Source organism: Microtus oregoni, unplaced genomic scaffold (genome assembly GCF_018167655.1).
Source record: "Microtus oregoni isolate MIOR12 unplaced genomic scaffold, Mior012 000052F_ref0000163, whole genome shotgun sequence".
NCBI lineage: Eukaryota > Metazoa > Chordata > Mammalia > Rodentia > Cricetidae > Microtus > Microtus oregoni.
In genome coordinates, this window is record NW_024543828.1 from 12,520,847 (window position 1) to 12,543,126 (window position 22,280).

At 42.8% G+C, this 22,280-nt stretch overlaps 1 protein-coding gene across 1 annotated transcript; it reads right to left on the bottom strand.

Moving 5' to 3' along the window:
* Window positions 1-7,357: 7,357 nt before the first annotated feature.
* LOC121437494 (zinc finger protein 75D-like) lies at window positions 7,358-19,311 on the bottom strand. Its single transcript, XM_041637360.1, has 3 exons — window positions 18,904-19,311; window positions 17,237-17,363; window positions 7,358-8,136 (listed from the first exon to the last, which is right to left on the bottom strand). Exons 1-3 carry the CDS (start codon window positions 19,309-19,311, stop codon window positions 7,358-7,360), a joined length of 1,314 nt encoding a protein of 437 aa, XP_041493294.1.
* Window positions 19,312-22,280: the final 2,969 nt, after the last annotated feature.

Here is a 22,280-nt window from a genome sequence, read left to right on the forward strand (position 1 = left end):
CGATGTTCATTTAGCAGAATTATAATTAGTGTATTTCCTCCTAGGATTCATGGCGTATCTGGTCTCAGATCCTTGGCCTGAGACCCTTTCCCATTTAGTCCTTCTATACTAGTTTCTAATTTATTCCTGTATAACACTATGTTCTATTTCCTTGTCCTTGAAGGATCTCCTCCTCCCCGTGGCCCCTAACTAGATACCTAATCTCTGTGATTATCCTGAACGAAACGCACACACATATCAATCTTAAAGGCTAACTCCACGTATGAGAGAAAGCATGCGATGTTTGTCTTCCTGGGCCCGTTTTACCTGCTGGTCATTTTCCTGATTAACAGTTAATGGGAGAGGACCCAGTGCACTGAGAACAGTGCTCTCCCTGAGCAGATGGTCCTAGGGTATAGAAGAAAGCAAGCTGAGGCTTGGGCTGGAGAGATGGCTCAGCTGTTAAGAGCACTGGCTGCTCTTCGAGAAGACAACGCTTTGAATCCCAGAACCGAGGTGGCAGCTCTCAACCATATGTGGCTCCAGCATCAGGGGATCCAATACCCTCTTCTGGCCTCTGCAGGCACTGCACAAACATGGTGCACAGATATACATGCAAGCAAAACATTCATTCATACATGCACACATACACACTTACCTGCCTACATATATATAATAAAATAAGTTTTTAAAATTTTTAAGAAAAATAAAAGCTGAGAAAGCCTCGGAGAGAAACCCAGGAAGCAGCCTTTCTCCGTGGTTCCTGTATCTGCTTCTGCTTGAGTTCCTGCCCCGACTTCCCTCAGTGATGGAGTAGGCTTCGGAAGCCTAAATAAAATAAGCCGTCTCCACCCTAAGTTGTCTTTGGTCGTGGTGCTTACCACAGCAGTAGAAAGCAAACTGGGACACAGCAGAACAGCATCCTCCCTAGACAGCCTTGTCCAAACAACACCATGGCACATTCTTTCACCAAACAGCTCCTGAGCCTGTCCTCAGATCAGGGCGTTGGACTGGATTATCTAGGTTAACCCTGTGTGATCCCAAGAGACAAGATGAAGCAAGAAGATGGGAGCAGATCTTAGACCGATGCCAAGGCAAGGCTGGGAGCCACACGGTGCAGGTGTCCCTGGAAGCTGAGGACAACGAGAAAAATGGTTTCTTTCTTGACGCTTTCAGAACAGTGATCCTCAACCTTGATGCTGCGATCTTTTAGCACGGTTTCTCATGCCATGGTGATCCCCAACCATAAAATTATTTTCGTTGCTACTTGATAACTGTGCTTTTTCTACTGTCTTGAGCCATAATATAAATGTATTTGTGTTTTCTGATTGTCTTTGGTGACTCTTGGGAAAGGGTCATTTGACCCATATTTGGGTCGCGACACACAGGTTGAAAGCCATTGTGTCTGAAGTTACTAAACCTAGTCAGGACCTTGATTTTATACTTCTGCCTTCCAGAACTGTACTAGAATAGACGGGCCCTATTTTAGGTGCCTAAGTAAAGATTTGTAACAACAGTAACTGGAAACTGGCATGTTGAGTGGGGGTGGGAGTCTATTGTTCCTTTGTTGGAATCTTGGCAGGCTTGAGTCAGCTGCTAATCAAGTCGATCAGAAAGGTTGCTGGATGAATTCCTACCTTCATGAAGTATTCGAAGACAACAGGGATTCCATTTTTCATGGAGAATGGGGGAGAATCTGCACTCCATTGAAAGAGTCTGTAGCTTTATTTGATGCCTGCATGCCTGTCTGAGTGTGCTTCGTGTTTCAGTCCGTCCTGTGTTTCTTAATTACTGGCTCTAGGGTCCTTCCCTGACTTGCAAAATGAAAGTCATCTCAGTTTGAAAATCTTTCACATTTGGTTTTCTATGTGTGTGCATAATTGGATTTTTTTAAAAAATAACTTTCTGAATCCTTTGTACCCCCAATAAGGCCAACATATCTGTAATGGGACTTTTTTCAATTGAAAACAGTTTTTGTTTGTTTGTTTGTTTGTTTTTTTGAGACAGGGTTTCTCTGTAGCTTTGGAGCCTGTCTTGGAACTAGATCTGTAGACCAGGCTGACCTCGAACTCACAGAGATCCTCCTGCCTCTGCCTCCTGAGTGCTGGGATTAAAAGCGTGTGCAACCATCACCCAGCAAAAATCGACTTTTAAATTCAATATATTCTAATTACAGTTCGCTGTAACTCCTCCTAGATTCTCCCTACTTTTCCATCCACCCAAACCCACATCCTCTCCTTCTCCCTCTTATTAGAATGGAAACAGGCATCTAAATGATAACAAGAACAATAATGATAAAATAAAAACGAATGACCCAGACTAGGTCAAGACAAACAGATGAAGAAAAAGCACAAGGAACACATACAGAAGTAGAGACACATGTGATCACACACACAGAAATCCCATAAAAACACAAACCTGGAAAACATAATGTGTACACAGAGGACCTGCAAGAATTTTGAAAAGGCCGCGACGATACATTATTAGATAAAGAAGCTCCGGAGACGCCACTGAGTTCATTTTGTATTGGCCGTCTACTGCTGAACATTAGGCCTGCCCTTAAGAGCGGTTTGTATCCCACTGAAACTCCATTGGAGGAAACCCGTCTATCCTTTGTGATATATTATCAATTGGAGATAGCTTCTGGATTAACGATGGGGGCTTGTGGCCAGGAGTGGAGGCACACGCCTTTAATCCCAGCACTCAGGAGGCAGAGGCAGGTGGATCTCTGAGTTTGAGGCCAGCCTGGTCTACAAAGGACAGCCACAGCTACACAGAGAAATCCTGTCTCAAAAAAACCAAAACCAAACAAAAACCCCAAACCCCAAAAGAAACCCTCCCCACAATTGCCCAAACAAAAACAAAAAAAGTGGGGGTTAGTGTCCACTTTCCCACTCATTGCTGGAACTCTTTCTGGTTTAGACATGTATAGGCCCAGTGCATGCTTTCAAGTCTCTGTGAGTTCAGCACATTGGTCCTGATGGCTCTAGAAGGCTTTGGGATGAGATTTAACAACTTTCAGCTATGTAAGTTATATGAAGAAAACACAGACAGCTTACTGAAATTTTAACTGGCTGCATTCCCTGTTATTATACGTCTTCATAGGTGGTTATAACTGTGAGATAACGAATAAGCAGGCAGGTTTCTGAGAGTGTGAAGAAATAAACCGTAAGGGGTGTGGGAGACGGCTCGGGGAAAGGGGACTCGTCAGCCAAGGCTAAGAACCTGAGTTTGATCTCTGAAGCTTACATGACAGGAGGGGAGAACTGACTCTTCCAGGTTATCCTCGAATCTCCACATATGTGCAGTGGTATGTGCCTGTCTGCACACATATGTACATTCTCAAATACATGTGTACACAAAGTGAACAGAGCAAAATATGTAAACAATGAAAAAATAAACAGGCCTCTAACAGCAGGCTTCAGGAAGAAGCCTATGGGCTAGGATTGGAAAATGAATTCCTGCAAACCTCCCCTGAAAACAGGAGGGTTAACCCTATTTTCTTACAAGTAACTCTTGGCTTGAGGACCTTGCCTTGGCTAGGTGAAGAGCTAGTCATTACAGTGCATGCCCAGTGGCCTCTGTGTGCTGCAAGGACCCAGGATGCTGCTGAATCCCAGCGCTTGGGGAGCTGCATACATTACACTCTAAGACTTGCAGTCCCTCTTTGGTTTCTTTTATTGTAAAAAATATCTAGTTTATGTTCTAAACTACTTAACGTAGCTTCCATCCAGATGAATACGGTTCTGGTTTACTTAGATGATTTTATAAATATATCCAAACAGACAATACTGTAGAAGTTCCTTTTCAGAAGAGTTAAGTGCAATAGGATTTGTATTGTGTATTATTAAATGAAAAGCCAATTTGGAACCACACAGCACTTTGAAGTTAGTGGCAAAGGTTTTTTTTTAATTCATGAAATGCATGATATTTCACATCAAACCTTCTACCAGACTGTCTTTATATTATACCTAAGATCAACCCCAAACAAACAAACAATACACGGACAAACCAAAATGAGATGCTCATTCAGAAATAAGAAAAGATAAGTACTGTTTTTACGCAAGCAATTTAATAATATTAATAGTAGAAACTTCACTTTTCTTCATATGCTCAGAATTGAAGAGGAGAAAAAAAGATACTTGAGAAAATCCACGTATATATACAGAAAACTAAGTAAGCTCCTCATGGCAAAATAAAAGTATTGGTAAATACTAAATACCCAGCAAACATTCTGATCAATGAGGTAAAGTTCCATCACTGCTAGCCCATCAGTCTAACTTTAAAAAAAATAATATTTCTGTTTTGTTTTTCTAGACAGGGTTTCTCTGTGTAGCCCTGGCTGTCCTAGAACTCACTCTGTAGACCAGGCTGGCCTCGAACTCACAGATGACTGCTTCTGCCTCCCAAGTGCTGGGATTAAAGGTGTGCACCACTGCCCGGCTCAAATGTTTTTCTAAAAGAACATTTAGGGTGTCCTGACTCAATCTTTCGGGTGAGCATTTCTGCTTCTAGGGGTCTCTGGCAGGGTCATTTCCAAGAGGGAACAGTGTGGTCGAATGGGCTGAGTTTCAACCAACCAGCAGAAAAACAGGACGGAGGGGTGGGGAAACATGGAGGTGCATCGGACTGGTTTTGGTCAGTTCCACTCCCAGGTCTACCTAATCTGTGCTTCCCACAGTGCACAGCAGCTGATGTGCCAGAAGGGCGGGTGGGGTGGGGGCTAGTACTGAAATACATCCTGGGATTCCTCTTCTAGGAGAATAAGAACCTTATTGATCCAAAGGACATGGATGGCATAAGCTTGCCAGTGTTCCTGGGTACAGGTTAGAGATGGAGCTCTAGTTAGGAGGTAACATGATAGGGTAACGGGGTTGAGGCCCTCCAAGAACAACAAAAATACTCAAACCTACCCTTGGAGAGACTCGACTCATGGTTTATTTACTATTATTATTTTATGTGTAATATAGTATTAGTATTTAATGAGTATTGTATCTGTACCGCAGGTGTGCCCACACGCTCGGTGGCCAGAAGAGGGCATCCGATCCCTTGGAATTGAGTTATAAATATCTGTAAGCTTCCATGTGGGCTCTGGGAATGAAACCCAGGTCCCCTGGAAGAGCAGTCAGTGCTCTTAACCACTGCGCCATCTCTTCAGTCCTGGCAGTAATAAAAAAAATAATATATATTATTATTATATCATATTATATTAATTTACCTACTTATAGAGTGAGAGCGCTAGCTCTCTGAGATCTCAGGGTGAAGCCTCATGTTGCCATGGAAGGGGTAGGGATGGATGTGGGGTGCACAGTTTCCATCCTCTAGAAATATATCTTTTGGTATACTCTGGTTGTTAGTAACGGCCAGTACATCTAGCTGTAGTAGGGCCACTATCTTTTAAAGGCTAAGTGGAGAGCAGCATCAAACCAGAGGAAATTGGGACTAGTGGGAAAGACATTACGTAAGTACAATAAAACGCTACATGAACATAGAATGTTTAGTTTCTTTACAGCACTAGGTGCATGAAGCATGTTCCAAGTGATTCGTGAACACCGAATGTGTCCCACCTCTCTCCTACATATCATAATATACATAAGTAGCCCGTTTAACCCACACGGTAGGTCTCAGGCAGGAGTCATTCCCATTTTATAAATCTGAAAATAGGCTCTGCAAAGTCTCTGAAAAATGTCCTTTAATCATCTATTTAAAACGGTGAATGATAGGACTGGAGAGATGGCTCAGTGGTTCAGAGCTCTTAGGGAGAACTCAAGTTCAATTCCCAGCGCCTGCATGGTCACTAGCCACTGTAGCTCCAGTTATAAGGGATCTGACACCCTCTTAATGGCCTCCTGTGGTACTGCACACATATGATGAACAGATGTACATACAGGTAAAACATTCACACACAAAAAGTAAATCTTGAAAAAAGTTAAGATGGGAAAATCATTTTGGGGGGGTGTTTGGTTTAAAGGAGTTTCTTCAATATTTAAATGTAGTATGGCGCATGTGCTTTTCCATTTACAAATATATGGCAACCTCGCCCAATATCATAAATTAGCTTTTGATATATCTTTCAAGCCATTCGTGTTATTTATCTCTAAAGAGATACTTGCACAAATGGAGAAGGGATAAAACACGAGGTCAAAAAGCAGTGTCCATCTGGCCTGACTCTGATGGGGATCATAAGCCTTTTCCTGGATGCTTTTGGATGTCCCCTTCTAGGAACAGAGGTGTATAAGTCAAAGAGGCTACATGAGGCCCTCCTTGCCATTATCAGTAAATTAAACGCTCAGACCTTTCTATAGAGAAATCAGCCATACTCATTTAGGGCTAAGAAATCACAAAAGTGAAGCTCTCTTTTGGGGCAGGAGTGGTATGCACCCATTTGAAAGCCTTCAGTGTGTATAAGGAAAGCCAAAATCATCAGGCCATTTCACTATTGCCCTGTACTTCCACGGAGACAGATAACTAGATGTGGGCATGCAGTGCCTCCGTGATCACTTAAGTCTCTAAGTACATTCAGAGAGAATGGCAGGGGGATTGTAAATGCTTAGAAGGCTCTTGGGCTTGCGTCTTGGCTTTCAGGTCCTCTCATGCTCCCCAAACTTCCCTGAAAGAAGACAAGGTAGCAGCGCAAACTAGGGAGGGCAAGTACGATGGGCAGACTTACATAGGAAAAATGCTAAGCCTCACTTCCTGTCCATGAGGAGATCTCCCTGATTCTCAGTCTTGGTTGTCTACGGAGCCACATATTCATTCTCTCTGAACTCACTTCATAGGGGCTGCAACGGCATTTTATACCTCTTCTGAAGAAGCATGAAGAGGGAATACAGGGTTCATGGCACCTGACACCTGAGAATAGCATTGGAGAAAATCATAACTGCAGACATAGTTGACTACCAAAATTTTGCTCTTTTATTCATAACGTACATAGTAAATAACAGTTTTATTGTAAAAGCTGGAAACTAAGTCTTAAGAGCGGGGAACAGTGTGGATTTCTTTCTGGCAAAGCATACCTCCCCCCAATTTCCTCTGCTACCAGATTCTTATCATGGGAATCTCTACATAGTAAATAACAGTTTTATGGTAAAAATTGGAAACTAAGTCTTAAGAGCGGGGAACAGTGTGGATTTCTTTCTGGGACGCAAAGCATACCTCCCCCCAATTTTCTCTGCCAACAGATTCTTATCATGGAAATTTCTACATAGTAAATAACAGTTTTATGGTAAAAATTGGAAACTAAGTCTTAAGAGTGGGGAACAGTGTGGATTTCTTTCTGGGACGCAAAGCATACCTCCCCCCAATTTTCTCTGCTACCAGATTCTTATCATGGGAATCTCTACATAGTAAATAACAGTTTTATGGTAAAAACTGGAAACTAAGTCTTAAGAGTGGAGAACAGTGTGGATTTCTTTCTGGGACGCAAAGCATACCTCCCCCCAATTTCCTCTGCTAACAGATTCTTATCATGGGAATCTCTACAGTCTGTCACTGACTCTCCTCCACCTGGCCGTGTTGCCTGACAACGTGTCTTCTGGTGTCTGAAGAAGCTTGACTGTCTGCTAAACCTTTTCTCACACAGGCTACACGAATAGGGCTTCTCTTTAGTGTGGACTACCTGGTGTCTAACCAGGCTACACTTCTGAGTAAACGCTCTCTCACATCTCAGACACTTATAGGGTTTCTCTCCTGTATGAATTCTTTCGTGTTTATGTAAGTTTGTGTTGAGAGAAAAGCTTTTCTGGCACCAGGAGCACGTATATAATTTTATTCCTTTGTGTGCCCGGGAATGCGCTGTCAGATCTGACATCCACCTGAACCTCAGGTCACACTCCTGACAAGGAAAAGGCTTCTCTCTGGTGTGAACTCTATGGTGCTTAACAAGCTCAGCAGGAACTCGGAAGCATTTCTTACACTCCTGACACTGATGACGTTTTGGAACCTGTTTTTTACCACCTGAAGCTGACACTGTTCCCCTCCTGGGATGAGCCTGACCACGTTTCTGTGCCCTGAGTGTGTCTGCACGGGTTTTTCTGCTGTTTTTGTTCTGGGCAGCTTTCTTTCTGGTGTTTGAAACTTTAGACGGTTTTGCTTCTATTCCTGATGTAGAGGCAGATTCAGGCTTATCATTTCCCTTGTCATTTTCTGGCTTTAACCCTGTTCAAATAAAGAAAAGAATCAGTCAGGTGTTTTATAGACAAGAAAATTTAAAGACTAGAGAGAACTGTCGATGAAAATTAAAGAAATACATAAACTAGTGACTCTGGCCCAGGCAGAAAAATGGTTCATATCCATAGTCCCTTATCCCATCTTCGAGGCACAGAAAGAAGCCCATCAAATGGTGCCAGAAGTTACAAAGGGAATCAGAAAAAGCAGAGAGAAGACAAAGAGGTGTAAGACTCAAGAATTTTAGAAAGAAACACCAAACAAAAACCTAGCAAAGTACATCACACCCAAACAAACACCCAGAAGAAAGTAGAAACTCAAACCCAGTATTTTCCAACCCAAAACCTATCTGCAGAAGGCTGCCTAGACAGACTTACGCCTTTCTCAGACCGAGTGTGAAACCTTTTAAAGACTGGTAAAACGCAAACCAGACACGGCTCCGAAAAGGAACCCTCCTGGTATCTGTCAACAATAAGCAGATTGGGGAGTATATACTAGCATTCTGTCAGAGCATGGAAGCTTCCCTCAAGAAGCCGAGAGATAAACGACATGTCTAAACAGCTCCATCTACGGATGGTGTCATGTCACATAAGGGCCAATGAATAAGAAGTACCTTCAACATTGTAGGCATGAGATACATTCTTATAACAAGAGCCACAGAAGTGAAGAAGCAGAAAGAGCAGGAGAGACCCAGCTAGAACTAGTGACCTGGCTTAGGAAGCCTTTTCCACAATGCCTTCTATGCACTTAGACAGCATCAGCCATAAGCCATGGCAGAACTAGCGGGATCAGAGGAACCGAAAGACACAAGATGCCAGGAAGTCTCTGAAAACAAAACTCATTGGAAGAAAGTCATATAAAAGCGATGAAGACTCTGCATGTTAAACTAACAAAGCGTGGGTGTCTGCTAAAATGACATATATCGACAGGACCGGAGCTCTCTGATTGTAATAGATAAACCAATTAGAATGCAATAAAGGCACTTATCAGACTAAACCCTAAGAGAGTTTTAACTCGAGTAAATGGCAAATCTCACAAAGGTGTAATCAAACTAGAAAACAAAATCAGAAATTGTATAACTTAAAGACACATGGAAGCAATAGGCTTACAAATAATGTGTCGTTAAGGAAAACCCTCAAAGCAGGGCGGTGGTGGCACATGCCTTTAATCCCAGCACACGGGAAGCAGAGGCAGGCTGAACTCTGTGAGTCTGTGAGTTTGAGGCCAGCCTGGTCTAGAAGAGCTAGTTCCAGGAACCAAAAAGGTACAGAGAAACTCTGTCTCGAAAATCAAAAAAAAAAAAAAGAAAAAAAGAAAAGAAAAGAAAACCCCCAAAAGAGAGTGAGAGAGTGTAATATACTTATATTGGAATGAAAATGAAGCTAAACTACATCAATTTATAGAGAGTAGAGGTAAGGAAGTGGTCAACGACATACATGTAGCCTTAAGTGCTCACAGCAGAAAAGAAGAAGGCGACAATCTCCAAGTTCCCTCCTCGAGAAACTTGCAAAAAGCAAATTAGGCCTTAACCAATGTTACTAGATGAAATTTCAACAATGAAAATGGACATCACTAAGTAGAATGCTGCTTTTCAAACAGAATAGAAGCAGTAAGTCAGCACCAAGACTGACAGGAAATCATACCATGCTGAAAGGACTAACAAGAAGCACAGAATCCCAGCAGGCTCTGTTGCACAAGACTATGATCTCAGCGCTAGGGATATACCTGGAGGGAGAATAATGAGTGTAATTACGGGCCACATTGCAAAACCCTGTCCCAAACAGCCCTCCTGAAAGGAAGGGATATAGGGCAGGTGGTGGTTTATGAGAACTGGCCCCCAAGGGCTCCTCTATGTGACTGTTTTGACAACAGGAATCAAAACTATTTGAGAAGGATTAGGAAACTTGGACCCGTCGGAGGACATGTGCCACTAGTGGTGAGCTTTGAAGGTTTAAAATCAATTTAGTTTGCTGCAGACTAAGACACTATCGAAACAAAGTGTGACATTATCACATACACTCAGAACACCAAATCTCTGGAGATGAAAAGCAGAGATTCATGAGTTCAAGCCAAGCCTGAGACGCACATTGAGAATCTGGCTTAAATGATGAAAGAAATGAAATTCAAATGTTCTTAGCAATTGACAAAAGTATATGACAAAATCTCACATCCATTCACGATAAAAAAAAAGAAAACAACTCATAAATGTAGAATCTTTGAAATTTTTACAAAAGCAAGAAACCTGCCCCCGTACTAAGTACAGGAAGTTGAAGTTAACGCAATAAAGTCAAGACAAAGAAATAAAAAAGCATTATGGATAACTGATACAAGGAAAATGCTGAGGTTGCCGAAGAAATCTAAACAACAACAACAACAACAACAAAAAACACTTGTAGGGAGTTCACTCTGATAAAAAGTCCATGATAAAGTCCAAGGCATTCATTTATGATATAATGAGGAAATCAAAATTAAAACTGGTATCCTTGCTGTTGTTATAATGGGAAAAGCTGAGACACATACTTCACAAAATATGAAGAGTATCTACATACTGAAAATGATAAAAAGTTGTTGAAAGAAATCAACAAACACCTAAAGCCAGACACATCATATTCAGGAATCAGAGGCATCAGCACAATGAAGATACCGGGACTCTTCAAACAAACGTATATGTTTAATGCAATTTTTAGTGAACGCCCAGTTTGTTGTAGGCCTAACTAAGCTTAGTGTAGAATTTCCATATGCCTCTCCTACCTACTCAGGGAGCAGTCTGCAGAGACAGGGGTGTAGGGGCCACAGCAGTACAGTAGCTCAGTGAGTAAGCATGTCCTCTAGGAGGGTCATGGTGGGACGGTGGCCACTGCTGCAGCTCCATGGGAGGCTGAATCTGGTGAGACCACCAGAAACAGAGTGGCAGCGGCACCACTACCGTGTCAGAATGCCAGCTGTTTTAGTATTTCAGGTAGAGCTTGTCTTTTTCATCTTTAAAGCAGAAGCAGCAATTTAGAACAGCACAATAAAACATTTAAACATTTAGAACAGCACAGCAGAAAACATTTAAACATGAAGTTATTATCATAAAATTGAACACAGTGCATGGCTTTGGCGTGTATGTGTGTATGGAGGTATTTGTGTGCAGGATATAGGGTAACCCTTGGTACTCATCCACCTTGTGCGTTTTAAGTCAGGATACTTGACTGAATCTGGAGCTCACCAAGCAAATGAGGTTGGCTGGTCAGTGAGCCCTGGAGATCCAGTTTTCTCCACCTCCCTGGTGCAGTTATTTCAGATTTCTGACAGCACACCTGACCTTTTAATATTTATTTATTTCCCGAGACAGGGTTTCTCTGTTGCCCTGGCTGCCTTGGAACTCACTCTGTGGAACAGGCTGGCTTTTAACTCACAGATCCACCTGCCTCTGCCTCTCAAGTGAATGGATTAAAAGGGTGCATCACCACCACCTGGCTCACACTTGACTTTTTGATGTGGTTATGGGGATCTAACTCAGGTCCTCACCCTTGTGTGTCAAAGGCCACCAAGTGAGTCTCTCTCAGCCACCAACAAAAAAGGGACTTCAGAACTGAGCACAGTGTGGAATATTTGGAAACACATTGATGAACAGGATGAGCAGGGGAACGGGAAGCACAGTTCTAACACGAATTGAACAAAATACGTAACAACGTACAGAAACTTAAACATCACTTAAATGATGTGATACCTGCACCTCATTTTATTGCAAAGCTCAGAAAAGAGAAACGAGAAACTAAAAATGTAAATAACACTTTTAAAGAAGCACAATTGGTATAGGAGGGTCATCTGTGTATGAGTTTCTGTCACTGGTTAAATAAAGAGACTGCCTTGGCCTTTTGATAGGACAGCAGCTTAGATAGGCGGAGTAGACAGAACAGAATGCTGGGAGAAAAGAGGCAGAGGCAGAGAGCCTCCATGAAGCTGCCAAGTCAGACATCCCGGTAAGCGACAAGATTGTGGTGACATACAGATTATTAGAAATGGGTTGAATCAAGATGTAAGAATTAGCCAAGAAGAGGCTAGAGCTAATGGGCCAGGCAGCAATTTAATTAATACACATTTCCGTGTATTTTTCATGGAATTTCAGGGGATAAACTAGATGGGTGGCGGGGACGCAGCCCGCCGCTCCTTTTACTACACACAATGGTCAATATATAAAGACTCTGTAAAAGGGGAAAAAAAAAATCAACAATTACTAATAAAGACCTGAACATTGTCCTGGTTAGTTTTTTTTTTTTATCAACATGTAACAAGTTAGAGTTATCTGGAAAGTAGAAAGTCAACTGAAAAAACACCTCCATCAGACTGCCAATAGGCAAAGTTATATGGAATTTTCTTGATTACTGATTTATGTGGGAGGGTCCAGCCCCTGTGGGCAATGCCACCCCTGGGCAGATGAACCTAAGTTGCATGAGATAGCAGGCTGAAGAAGTAAGCAAGCAGCTCCCCTCCATGGCCTCTGCTTTGGTTCCTGCCCTACTTGAATTCCTGACCTGACTTTATGAAATGTCAGATGAGAAGTGGCATTTGATTATGGTGTTTATCATAGCAATAGAAATCCTAACTAAAGCAAGTGCCAAACCAAGGACAAATGACCCATGAGATCTAGATAATTCAGAACAGAGAAAGCTCTCAGGGGTATCTCCAGAAAAGTCACACCACATACTCTTCTGAAAAAAAGCATCATTTTTTTTTCTAGACATGGTTTCTCTACAGCTTTGGTGCCTGTCCTGGAACCAGCTCTTGTAGACCAGGCTGACCTTGAACTAATAGAGATCTGTGTGCTTCTGCCTCCCGGGTGCTGGGATTAAAAGAGTACACCACCACTGTCAGGCTAAAAATGTCAATTTCAAAGAAAATTTTTGGCCACCAAGTGGGGCACAAGGGCCTGAGTTTATTATGAAGAATATAAGTTTGTGATGGTGAGGGGGGAAAACTATCAAGGGAAGGCAGAGTTCATGGGAGAAGTTGTAGGGGACCTCCCTGGGAAAAGAGAGGATGAAGTTCGGCAGTAGGAAAAACTTTTCCCACAGCTTCTGCCTTGAGAAGAAGAAAAAGTCCATCCAGAATTAGAAAACCAAAAAGAAGCAAAAAAGACACAAAAAGTCAAAGAAAGAATACAATATGCTTCCCCCACCAATAAATTGAAAGATAATCAAAAGCAAAAACAAGAACAGAGAAGGAAACAGAAAGAGACAGATGACGCTTGAATATAATACAGAAAAGTATAGACATTTTTACAAAGTGTGTCCCAATTAAAATAAGAAGAGAAAGCCAAGAAAGCAACAGAAAGAGTGTCAGTGCCATTTCATTCTAGAAAGCTACATCCTGCTAACGAAATGAACAGGAAGAATTGTTGAGACCTGGAAAGGAGGTAAGGGAAGAAAAAATGGAAACTCCTGCAGCTGCTGCAAGTTCCGGGTTTCCAGAAGGAGATTTATATATACTTGAACAGAAAGTTGTCCATAGGCAGGCAAAGGGTCTCAGCCATTGTTCTACTGCTGTGAAGAGACACCATGGCCACAGGGACTCTTATAAAAGAACGTATTTAATTCAGGGCTTGCTTATGGATGAAGAGGATTAGTTCATTGTCATCACGGTGGGGAGTATAAAGGCATGGAGAAGTAGCTAAGAGCTTTACATCCTGAGGAAGAGAGAGGGAGTAAAAGAGACAGAGAGACAGAGACAGATAGACAGAGAGACAAAGATTCACAGAGAGACAGAGACAGACAAAGACAGACAGAGGCAGAGAAACACACAGAGACTGAGATAGTAAGAGACACGGAGGGAGAGACTGGGCCTAGTGTGGGCATCTGAAGCCTCAAAGCTCACCCCCAGTGACACATATCCTCAAACAAGGCACACCTACTCCAACAAAGTGGTACCTTCTAAACCTTTTCAAACAATTCCACTAACAGGGACCAAGTATTTAAACGTATGAGCCAATGGGGACCATTCCCATTCAAACCACCACACTAAGGAAGATGGAAAGGCAGAAAAATACTGGGAAAATTACAAACAAACCAACCAACAAACAAACAAAAAACCAACCATAAAAGCAACAAACAAGCGAAACAAAGAAACGGAAAGAAACTAAAAGACAAAAGAAAACAAAGGAACAGCATGTTAGTAAAGATTCCTTAACAGTTTACAAAGTCAGGAGGCAATAATCAGAAAGACAGGACCAGGACTGGAGAGGTGGCGCCAATGTTAAGAGTGCTTGCTGCTCAATCATGAGACCTCAGTCCTAGTCCTGCACACAGATGTCTCCTGTTCCAAGTGGTCCAAAGACCTCGTTAGCCTCAATGGATACCCTCAGAAACACTCACATAGACAAAGAAGCACGCATAAATAACAAGTTTTTTCTTTCTTCTCTCTCTCTCTCTCTCTCTCTCTCTCTCTCTCTCTCTCTCACTGTATTTATTCATTCTTTCTTTTCAAGGCACGATCTCTCTATGTAACAGCAGCCCTGGCTGTCCCGGAACTTGCTCTGTAGACCAAGCTGGCCTCGAGCTCACAGAGATCCACCTGCCTCTGCCTCCTGTGTGCGGGGATTAAAGGCTTGAGCCACCACCATAGCGCCTTTATTTCTTAGAAAAAGAGAAAAGGACCAACAGTCCCCTGGCTACCAGTACATGACCCACACAGGGCTATTCCAGCCTGGGGATGAGGAATAAAGAAAAGAATGAAAGATAATGGAAATACTCAACATCTGAGGGGAATGTGAGGATATCATCAACAGGAGAGACTGGTTAACCGTGTCCTTCACCACCACCACCACCACCACCACCACAGTAGGTTGTTACTGGTTCATATACGAATCGAGATTGCCAGCAGTTCTTGTATCTTCTAAGAGTTTATGCATTTCAGGTATATATTGCCCCAGTATTTATGTAAAAGTCAGTTAAATAAGTTTATGTCACTAGCATTCTATTAATAGAGTGAAAAATTTCAAAGATTTTTGTTATAGCATAGAAAAAGAAGACTTTGAAATTTGTTTCTAATTTAGAAGCAAGTAAATTTGATTAATAAAAATTGGAATTTTTTAGAGCTATACTGAAATAATTTAGTATATTCGTTAAGTTTAACAAACTGGTAGCTTGTCAATGATTGCATTTTGTGCAATCAAGACTTTGTATTTGCTTGAAGAATTCTTCATTTTATAAAGGAACATTTATTTTAAAAGTAATGTTAACAAACCCTGCTGATTACAATAGTGATGTTACCAATTATTTAGGATAGTAAGGAAATGCAGCCGGGCGATGGTGGCACACGCCTTTAATCCCAGCACTCGGGAGGCAGAGGCAGGCGGATCTCTGTGAGTTCGAGACCAGCCTGGTCTACAGAGCTAGTTCCAGGACAGGCTCCAAAGCCACAGAGAAACCCTGTCTCAAAAAAAAAAAAAAACCCAAAAAAAAACAAAAAAAAGAAATAAGGAAATGCAGACTAGTTGTTAGTCATTTATTAAATGAAACTTGTAGTCATATTAGGTATGTTTTCAAGATCAAATACATATTTTAGAAAGACAGGTCGTCTTCCAATATTTCAGAGATTTACGGAATATGGCATTTGAGATATCTTCTCCTGGTAGCATCAACCTATTCCAGAGAAGATAATGGACACTGAAGAAACTCTACATGGAGTTTACTTTTGTGGCCAAAGAGTCACTAAGCAGGAAAATGCCCTTGCCTCGACTGCTGACAGTGTGACGTCCTAATTGGACAAGCAAGACCCAAGAGAGAGTGACTGCCAAACCCTGTCAGACAAGAAGGGAGAGCCCTTCTGAATATCCTACTTCACAGAAAAGTCTGTCAGATATGTATAGTCTATAGGCCTGTAGGATGAAGGTAGATGCCTCAATGGTGCAGAGAAACTTTGGTGACTGTCCAGGCAGCCAGCTGTCTCTGTCATCTCTCTCATTTTTTGGAAGTCACTTACTAGCAGTTCTTACTTACGCAGTTAATGTTATTTCCTTCTTGAATCTCTGAGGGAGTTGAAGATTAGATAGTTATAGCTATAGTTTATCAGATGCAGAAAGCAAGTTATGATAGAAAGTAAATTATGTATAAGATGTTGGACTCACCAAGATAGGATAGATATAGAGTATTTTCTCTAAATTTGTCAAATGCAAACGGACTAGACAATGTTGGTGTACTTATTGCCTGTATATCTTGCATATAGTCACTGTACTCATTGTATATAATTTTTCTCATATTTGTTATAGCCTTTCCCTTTTTATTTTGGACAAAAGGGGAAACATAGTGATATCCACTTGTATTTTAGTAAATAAATTTCGCCTAAGGATCACAGAGTAAAACAGCTACACTGGTCAGCGTTACAGACCAGGCAGTGGTGGCACACACCTTTAATCCCAGTGGCCATTCTAATTTGTCATAGCAACCAAGTGGTAGAGGTACATGCCTTTAATCTCAGCACTAGAGAGGATTACAAAAAGGGAGGAGACAGCCCTCAGTCTCATTCTGAGATTCCTGGAAGCAGGATCACCCTTTCAGACTGAGGTCGAGGTAAGAGTCAGTGGCTGTCTGTTTTGCTTTTCCAACCTTCATGTGGAACCCTCATTTCTGTCTCTGGGTTTCTATTAATTGTGCTACACTTATAGTTAAAACATTCAGCCTCGAATTCAACTTCATACTCAATGTAAAACTTATTCAAAACAGTGTGGCCTTACATGTAAAAAAAAAAATTAAAAGTTTTGGAAAACTTACGGGTATCTAGTGCTAAGGGATTGAAGAGTTCTCGCCTTCATGGTGAAACCATGCACTCTAACGGGAAAAGTTGATCCTCATTAAAATAAAAAAAAACTTTTATTCTATAGGAGCCCATGGGAAGAGGACAAGACAGTACTTTAACAGTGATAATTAACTACAAGCCAAACATCTAGCAAAGCATCAGAATCCAGAAAATGGAAAGACCTCCCGGATTCAGCGGTCACGAAGCAATCTAATTCAATTACACTATCAAAGGAGCTTTCTCACAGCGCTATTTTTCATAAACACAGGCTACACCATACAACATATCCACGCACGGAAGAAGGCATCGTTACCTAGAGAGGCAGCCATCTTGTAGATGTTCAGCATTTCCTCACTGTAGAGTGTCTTCTGAGAAGGATCCAGTAAACGCCATTCCGTCTCAGAAAAATGCATGTCGATATCATCAAATGTCAACAAGTCCTGAAGAACAGAATGGATTTGAGTTTAGTACTACTGATGCAGAAGCTGCTTGGTCACCTGCCTCTGACTCACGTGGTTGGCTGTATGCTGAAGAAATTAACATAGAGTTTAGATGGAAAAACCAAAAGGACAGGAAGTAGTCAAGTGAACTATCCAATTCCCATTCTCATCATGCCAAATCCAGTTGTCTGGACAGCATGAAGGTCTGACACACCCCTGAATACCTAGTGGGCACTGTGGGTCTCAGCAGAAGGAAAGCGTAGAAATGAGGCTGCCTGAAAAAGATGAGAGTTAGGATAACCGAAACAGTAACAAAAAGCCATCTGTCATCTTCCAGCCCTTCTATGTAGCAGCCTCCATGCCTACGTACAGCCAATGACCAGGGTCGTGTTGAGCAGACTGGAGTGTTGCTCTAAAGCTGCCTTCATCAGTTCTTTTCTTGACTCTGAGCCTCGAGAAGTGGTTTTCTCTTTTCCTTTTATGCAAAAGATACAGCATGGTACTTAAAAGGCTTTTCTGTCAGGCCAATGTTTAAATCTCCCTATAAGTAAGGAAAGCTTTTGTGGGGGAAGGGATGAAACAAAGGGATTCAAACAAAATGAAGACCAGGATGAGCTCCAACCTTTCTCTACAGGATTTGGTTACAACTGGACACCAAGAAATAAACTCTGCCTCATATTCTTAGGTTGGCTCCCATAGAGAGGTGATATGCGTATATCACCTAGGGCTGTTTCTTGGTCACCTAGGGCTGTTTCTTGGTTCCCACTCACTAGCCGTACTGGGAATCTGCCACTAAGAGAGAACAGTGGGGCTCCATTTCTCTGGGCTCAGGGGTGTGTTTTCATTAGAGGATACCGTCCTCAGCATCTGGATTCCCTCCCCCTCTCTGGGAGCAGTTTTCTTCAAAGACTTTCTTTCAGTTTTGCTTCCCATGTTACTCTTCCTGTGTTGTCTCCCAACATTGTCTGATTTGAGCTTCCGTTCTCTGACATCCACTTTAGTCTTGGCACTATCACATGTTTTGAATCCACCTTCCCATACCTTTCTTACCTTTTATTTCAGTTTCTAACCTCTCAAGTCTTGTATTCTTAGATCTGCTAGAGTAGGCCCTCCAGCATCAATTCCTGACCTTAAAATGAGAAAAACACACTTGTTCCCTTTAAGGCCATGAAAGACTCTGCCTGTGACTCTGGACCGTATGGAGCGACTGTCAGCACATGATTTTGGATCCCACCTAGCCATTCTAAGAAATAAGGAAATGTGACTAGCTGGGCAATGGTGGTGGCTCACGTCTATAATCCCAGCACTCAGGAGGCAGAGGCAGGCGGATCTCTGTGAGGTCGAGGCTAGCCTGGTCTACAAAAGCTAGTTCCAGGACAGGATGCAAACCCACAGAGAAACCCTGTCTCAAAAACAAAACAAAACAGAATAAAAAAGGAAAATGTGACTAAATCGATCTCACTCCTTGAAAACTCTTAACCAAGACATGGCTACCGTTATCCTATGATATTGGGCATTACAAGGAATTACTCATTCTCACCTTGTCGGGGACTGCATCAGGCTCCTTCTGCAAGCTTTCGACCAGACTCACAGTCTGTTTGACATCTCCCGGATGATGCTTTTGCATCCAGTTCCTCATTCCCTGGGGCAGAATGCTCAGGAACTGCTCCAGCACCAGAGAGTCCAGGATGTGATCTTCGAAGTTGGTCTCTGGCATCAGCCACTGAAAGCATAATTCGTGAAGCTTTCTGGCAGCATCTAGTGGTCCAGGTACTTGGTTGTGGCAGATGTTCCGGAAGTGCTGCTGAGCATTCTCGGGAGGGGCCCGTTTGGTTGGTGACCTGCCCTCCCTGTTCTGGTTTGAGCTACCTTGCATAGGCAGGTTACTTTTCTGCACACGCCCCATGGGAGTGCCGAAGCACCTCTCTTCCTTCCCTTTCCTCCTCATCACTAGAGGAACGGTTTTCCTTTTCTGGGAGACACTGATGCCCTCTTGGTGCCACCTTTCACAGTTGAGGCACCATCAGTTTGGATGCAAAATCAATCAATGAATGAATCTTCTTCCTAAGGGCAGATACAGGGGAAGAGAGAGAAAAAAGAAAAATTGTGAGATATATCGGCATTTATTTTTGGGCCAAAATTATCTCAGGGCCTGTACCTCGAGGCCTGTAAAACAGAGAAAAGCCTGGCTCAAGTTTGAGGGAACAGAGTGAGGATGAGACATCAAAACCCAGGTAGGCGCCCCTCCAGCCAGAGGGAGGGCTTGGCTGTCTCTCATCGGCTGGAGGTACCCCTGCATCACACCATGTCACTTAACCTGTACAAGCTGACGCTCACAGTAATCAACAGAGTTCCTGCTTTGACTTGACTCCCTATGGCTTCTGACTGCCCTGCTTCGTGGGGCTGCAGAATGGGCAAATAGCACACTCACCTTTCCCTGGGGGAATAAGGAGGCTAAGGAGACCTGGCAATTTATTACCAAAGAAAACTGAAAGTTCCGGCCCCTTTAAATTCAGCTGTCAGGTACTGCAGTATGCACTACCTCCGAAGGCAAGCTTCTCTCCTCTGTTTTTCCACATTAGATCACAGCATAGCTCACTCCGTAAAGACAGATGCCAAGAGATGCCCTCTTTTTTTGCTGAACAGTTTAGGAAAACTTGATGAATGACAAAACCAGCTCCCCATGACTAAAAGGCACTCTGAGATTCCAATACTCTATGTGTGTGCATCTGTCCAATGCTCACACATAGGGCAAGTTTCTGGTTCTTTTACATGTAGCAGATAGTCCTCGTCTTTCAGCTTCACTCAGTGGAAAACTAACTTCTATGCCCTCTGACTGTTTCACAGCAAGTTAAGTTGCTTTGCTTCACGGAACATTTACCATTGTTCCATTGCCACCGTTGTATAACACTGAGAGGATACCCGAGACAGTAAGAGCAGAGATGTTGTTAAAGCAAAGGCAACTGAATGCGTCTCAGTGAATGTCGTCCCACAATGGAAACAGGCCCCTGCTATTTGGGCGATGCCCATCTCTGAACAGTTTATAAAGGGCCCTGTATAAATTTGTTGCTGTATATCCTAGCATGTCTTTCACTTGAAAAACTTACAGCTGCCCTTTGCTTTCGAGCTAGTCAAATGGCTGTTTAGTTTTAAGACAGAAATGAAGGTTCCTTTTTCTAATTTATTAATGTTAATTTATGTGCCATAGTGGGTTGCCATGGGTGTCGGGTGCTGTGAAACTGGAACTAGGGACAGTTGTGAGCTGCTAAGTGGGTACTAGGAATTGAACCCAGGTCCTCTGGTAGAGTAGTCAGTGCTCTTAACCACTGAGCTATCGCTCTAATCCCAGAAATGACGATTCTTATAGACAGGAAGGCTCTGAATAAGGGTAACCCTTCTCCAGACTCCACACTTTTTCCGAATAGGAATGCATGCTCCAGGCTAAGGATACCCTCGATGGCCTGATCTCCCTGGGGTAGGCGATCCAGCAGAAACAAGAACAAAACTCTGAGGACGCAGCAAGTGTGCAAGGACAGTCTGTGTCCTTCTTCCAAACACAGGAGATACTGCAGCACTTCCTAGGCTTTTGTGCCAGCAGAAGCCAAATGCTCTTTCCTTGGTATAATGGTCATGAGCTAGTGGAAACTGGCAAGCTTTATGAGTGCAGTGCCAGACGTTACCACCCGAATCCACATCGCCAATTCATTGCCTTTCTGTACAGGCCACTGGGACATCCACAAACACTGTCTGTAAACAGCTTGTGGCTATGCTTTTAGCCAGCATTCTCGGTTGCATTGGCACATGGATAGCTAGAAGGCTGCTTCTGGAGGTTAGAAGTCTCCAATGGAGTCTGCTTTTGATCCCTGAGAATGGAAGTTCTGAGGAAGGACAGGTACAAAAAAGGAGAGGAAGGAGAGAGGAACAAGCTCCTCTTCATTCTCCTACTTCTGCTTCCTGTCTCTGGATAACACCCAGAAATTTTGACAGGAATAATCAAGTCGTGTGTTAAAGAGCTGTAGTCCCAGTTTGGGAAAACATCACAAATGAGATTGTTAAAATTACCTTATAAAACCCAGGCATGGTGGCACAGGGCCCCTGGGATGCAGAAGCGCACAGATCTCTGTGACTTCAAAGCTAAGCTAGGCTATATATTGAGTTCCAGAACAGTCAGGGCTCCATAGTGAGACCCTTCTTCAAAAAGGAAAAGGCACAGGGGAGGCTGTTGAGGTAGCTCAGCTGTTGGGAGTGATTATTGCTCTTATAGAGAAGACTAGTTCAGTTCCCAGCACCCCTACAGCTCACAGCAGCCTGTATAAGATCCAAGAATTCAATCAATTCTCTGGACTCTGCTGGCACTCTGCCCTGCTCCCCCCATACAGAGAGACCCAAACGTGCACCTATGAAAAAATTTTAAAAATTTAAAAAATGGCCTATGAGGGACTGGCAATGGATTCAGCGGGTCAAGGAGCTCTCCACTAAACCTCACAGCTTGAGTTAGATCCCTGGAACTCACTTGGCAGGAGGGGCTCCTCCTGCAGAGATGGCTCTGCATCTAAGAACACTTCCTGTTTTCATGGAGGATCTAGGTTCGATTCCTAAAGCCCGCATTGCATGGCACCAGACGCAGAGCTGTCTAAGAAAATTTCATTTTCAAGGGGTCCCATTCTAGATCTCTGAAGAACAAAACAAGTGATGCTGGAAAAAGACCCAGCGGGACACACAAAAGCAAAGGAATCTTGGGGGGGGGGGACACGGGGAGGGGCAGTGTAAGCCTTTAATCCCAGCACTCGCAAGGCAGAGGCAGGCAGATCTCTGTGAGCCCGAGGACAGCCTGGTCTACAGAGTGAGTTCCAGGACAGCTAGGACTGTTACACAGAGAAACAGAAAAAGAAAGAAAGAAAAGAAAAACAAACAAAA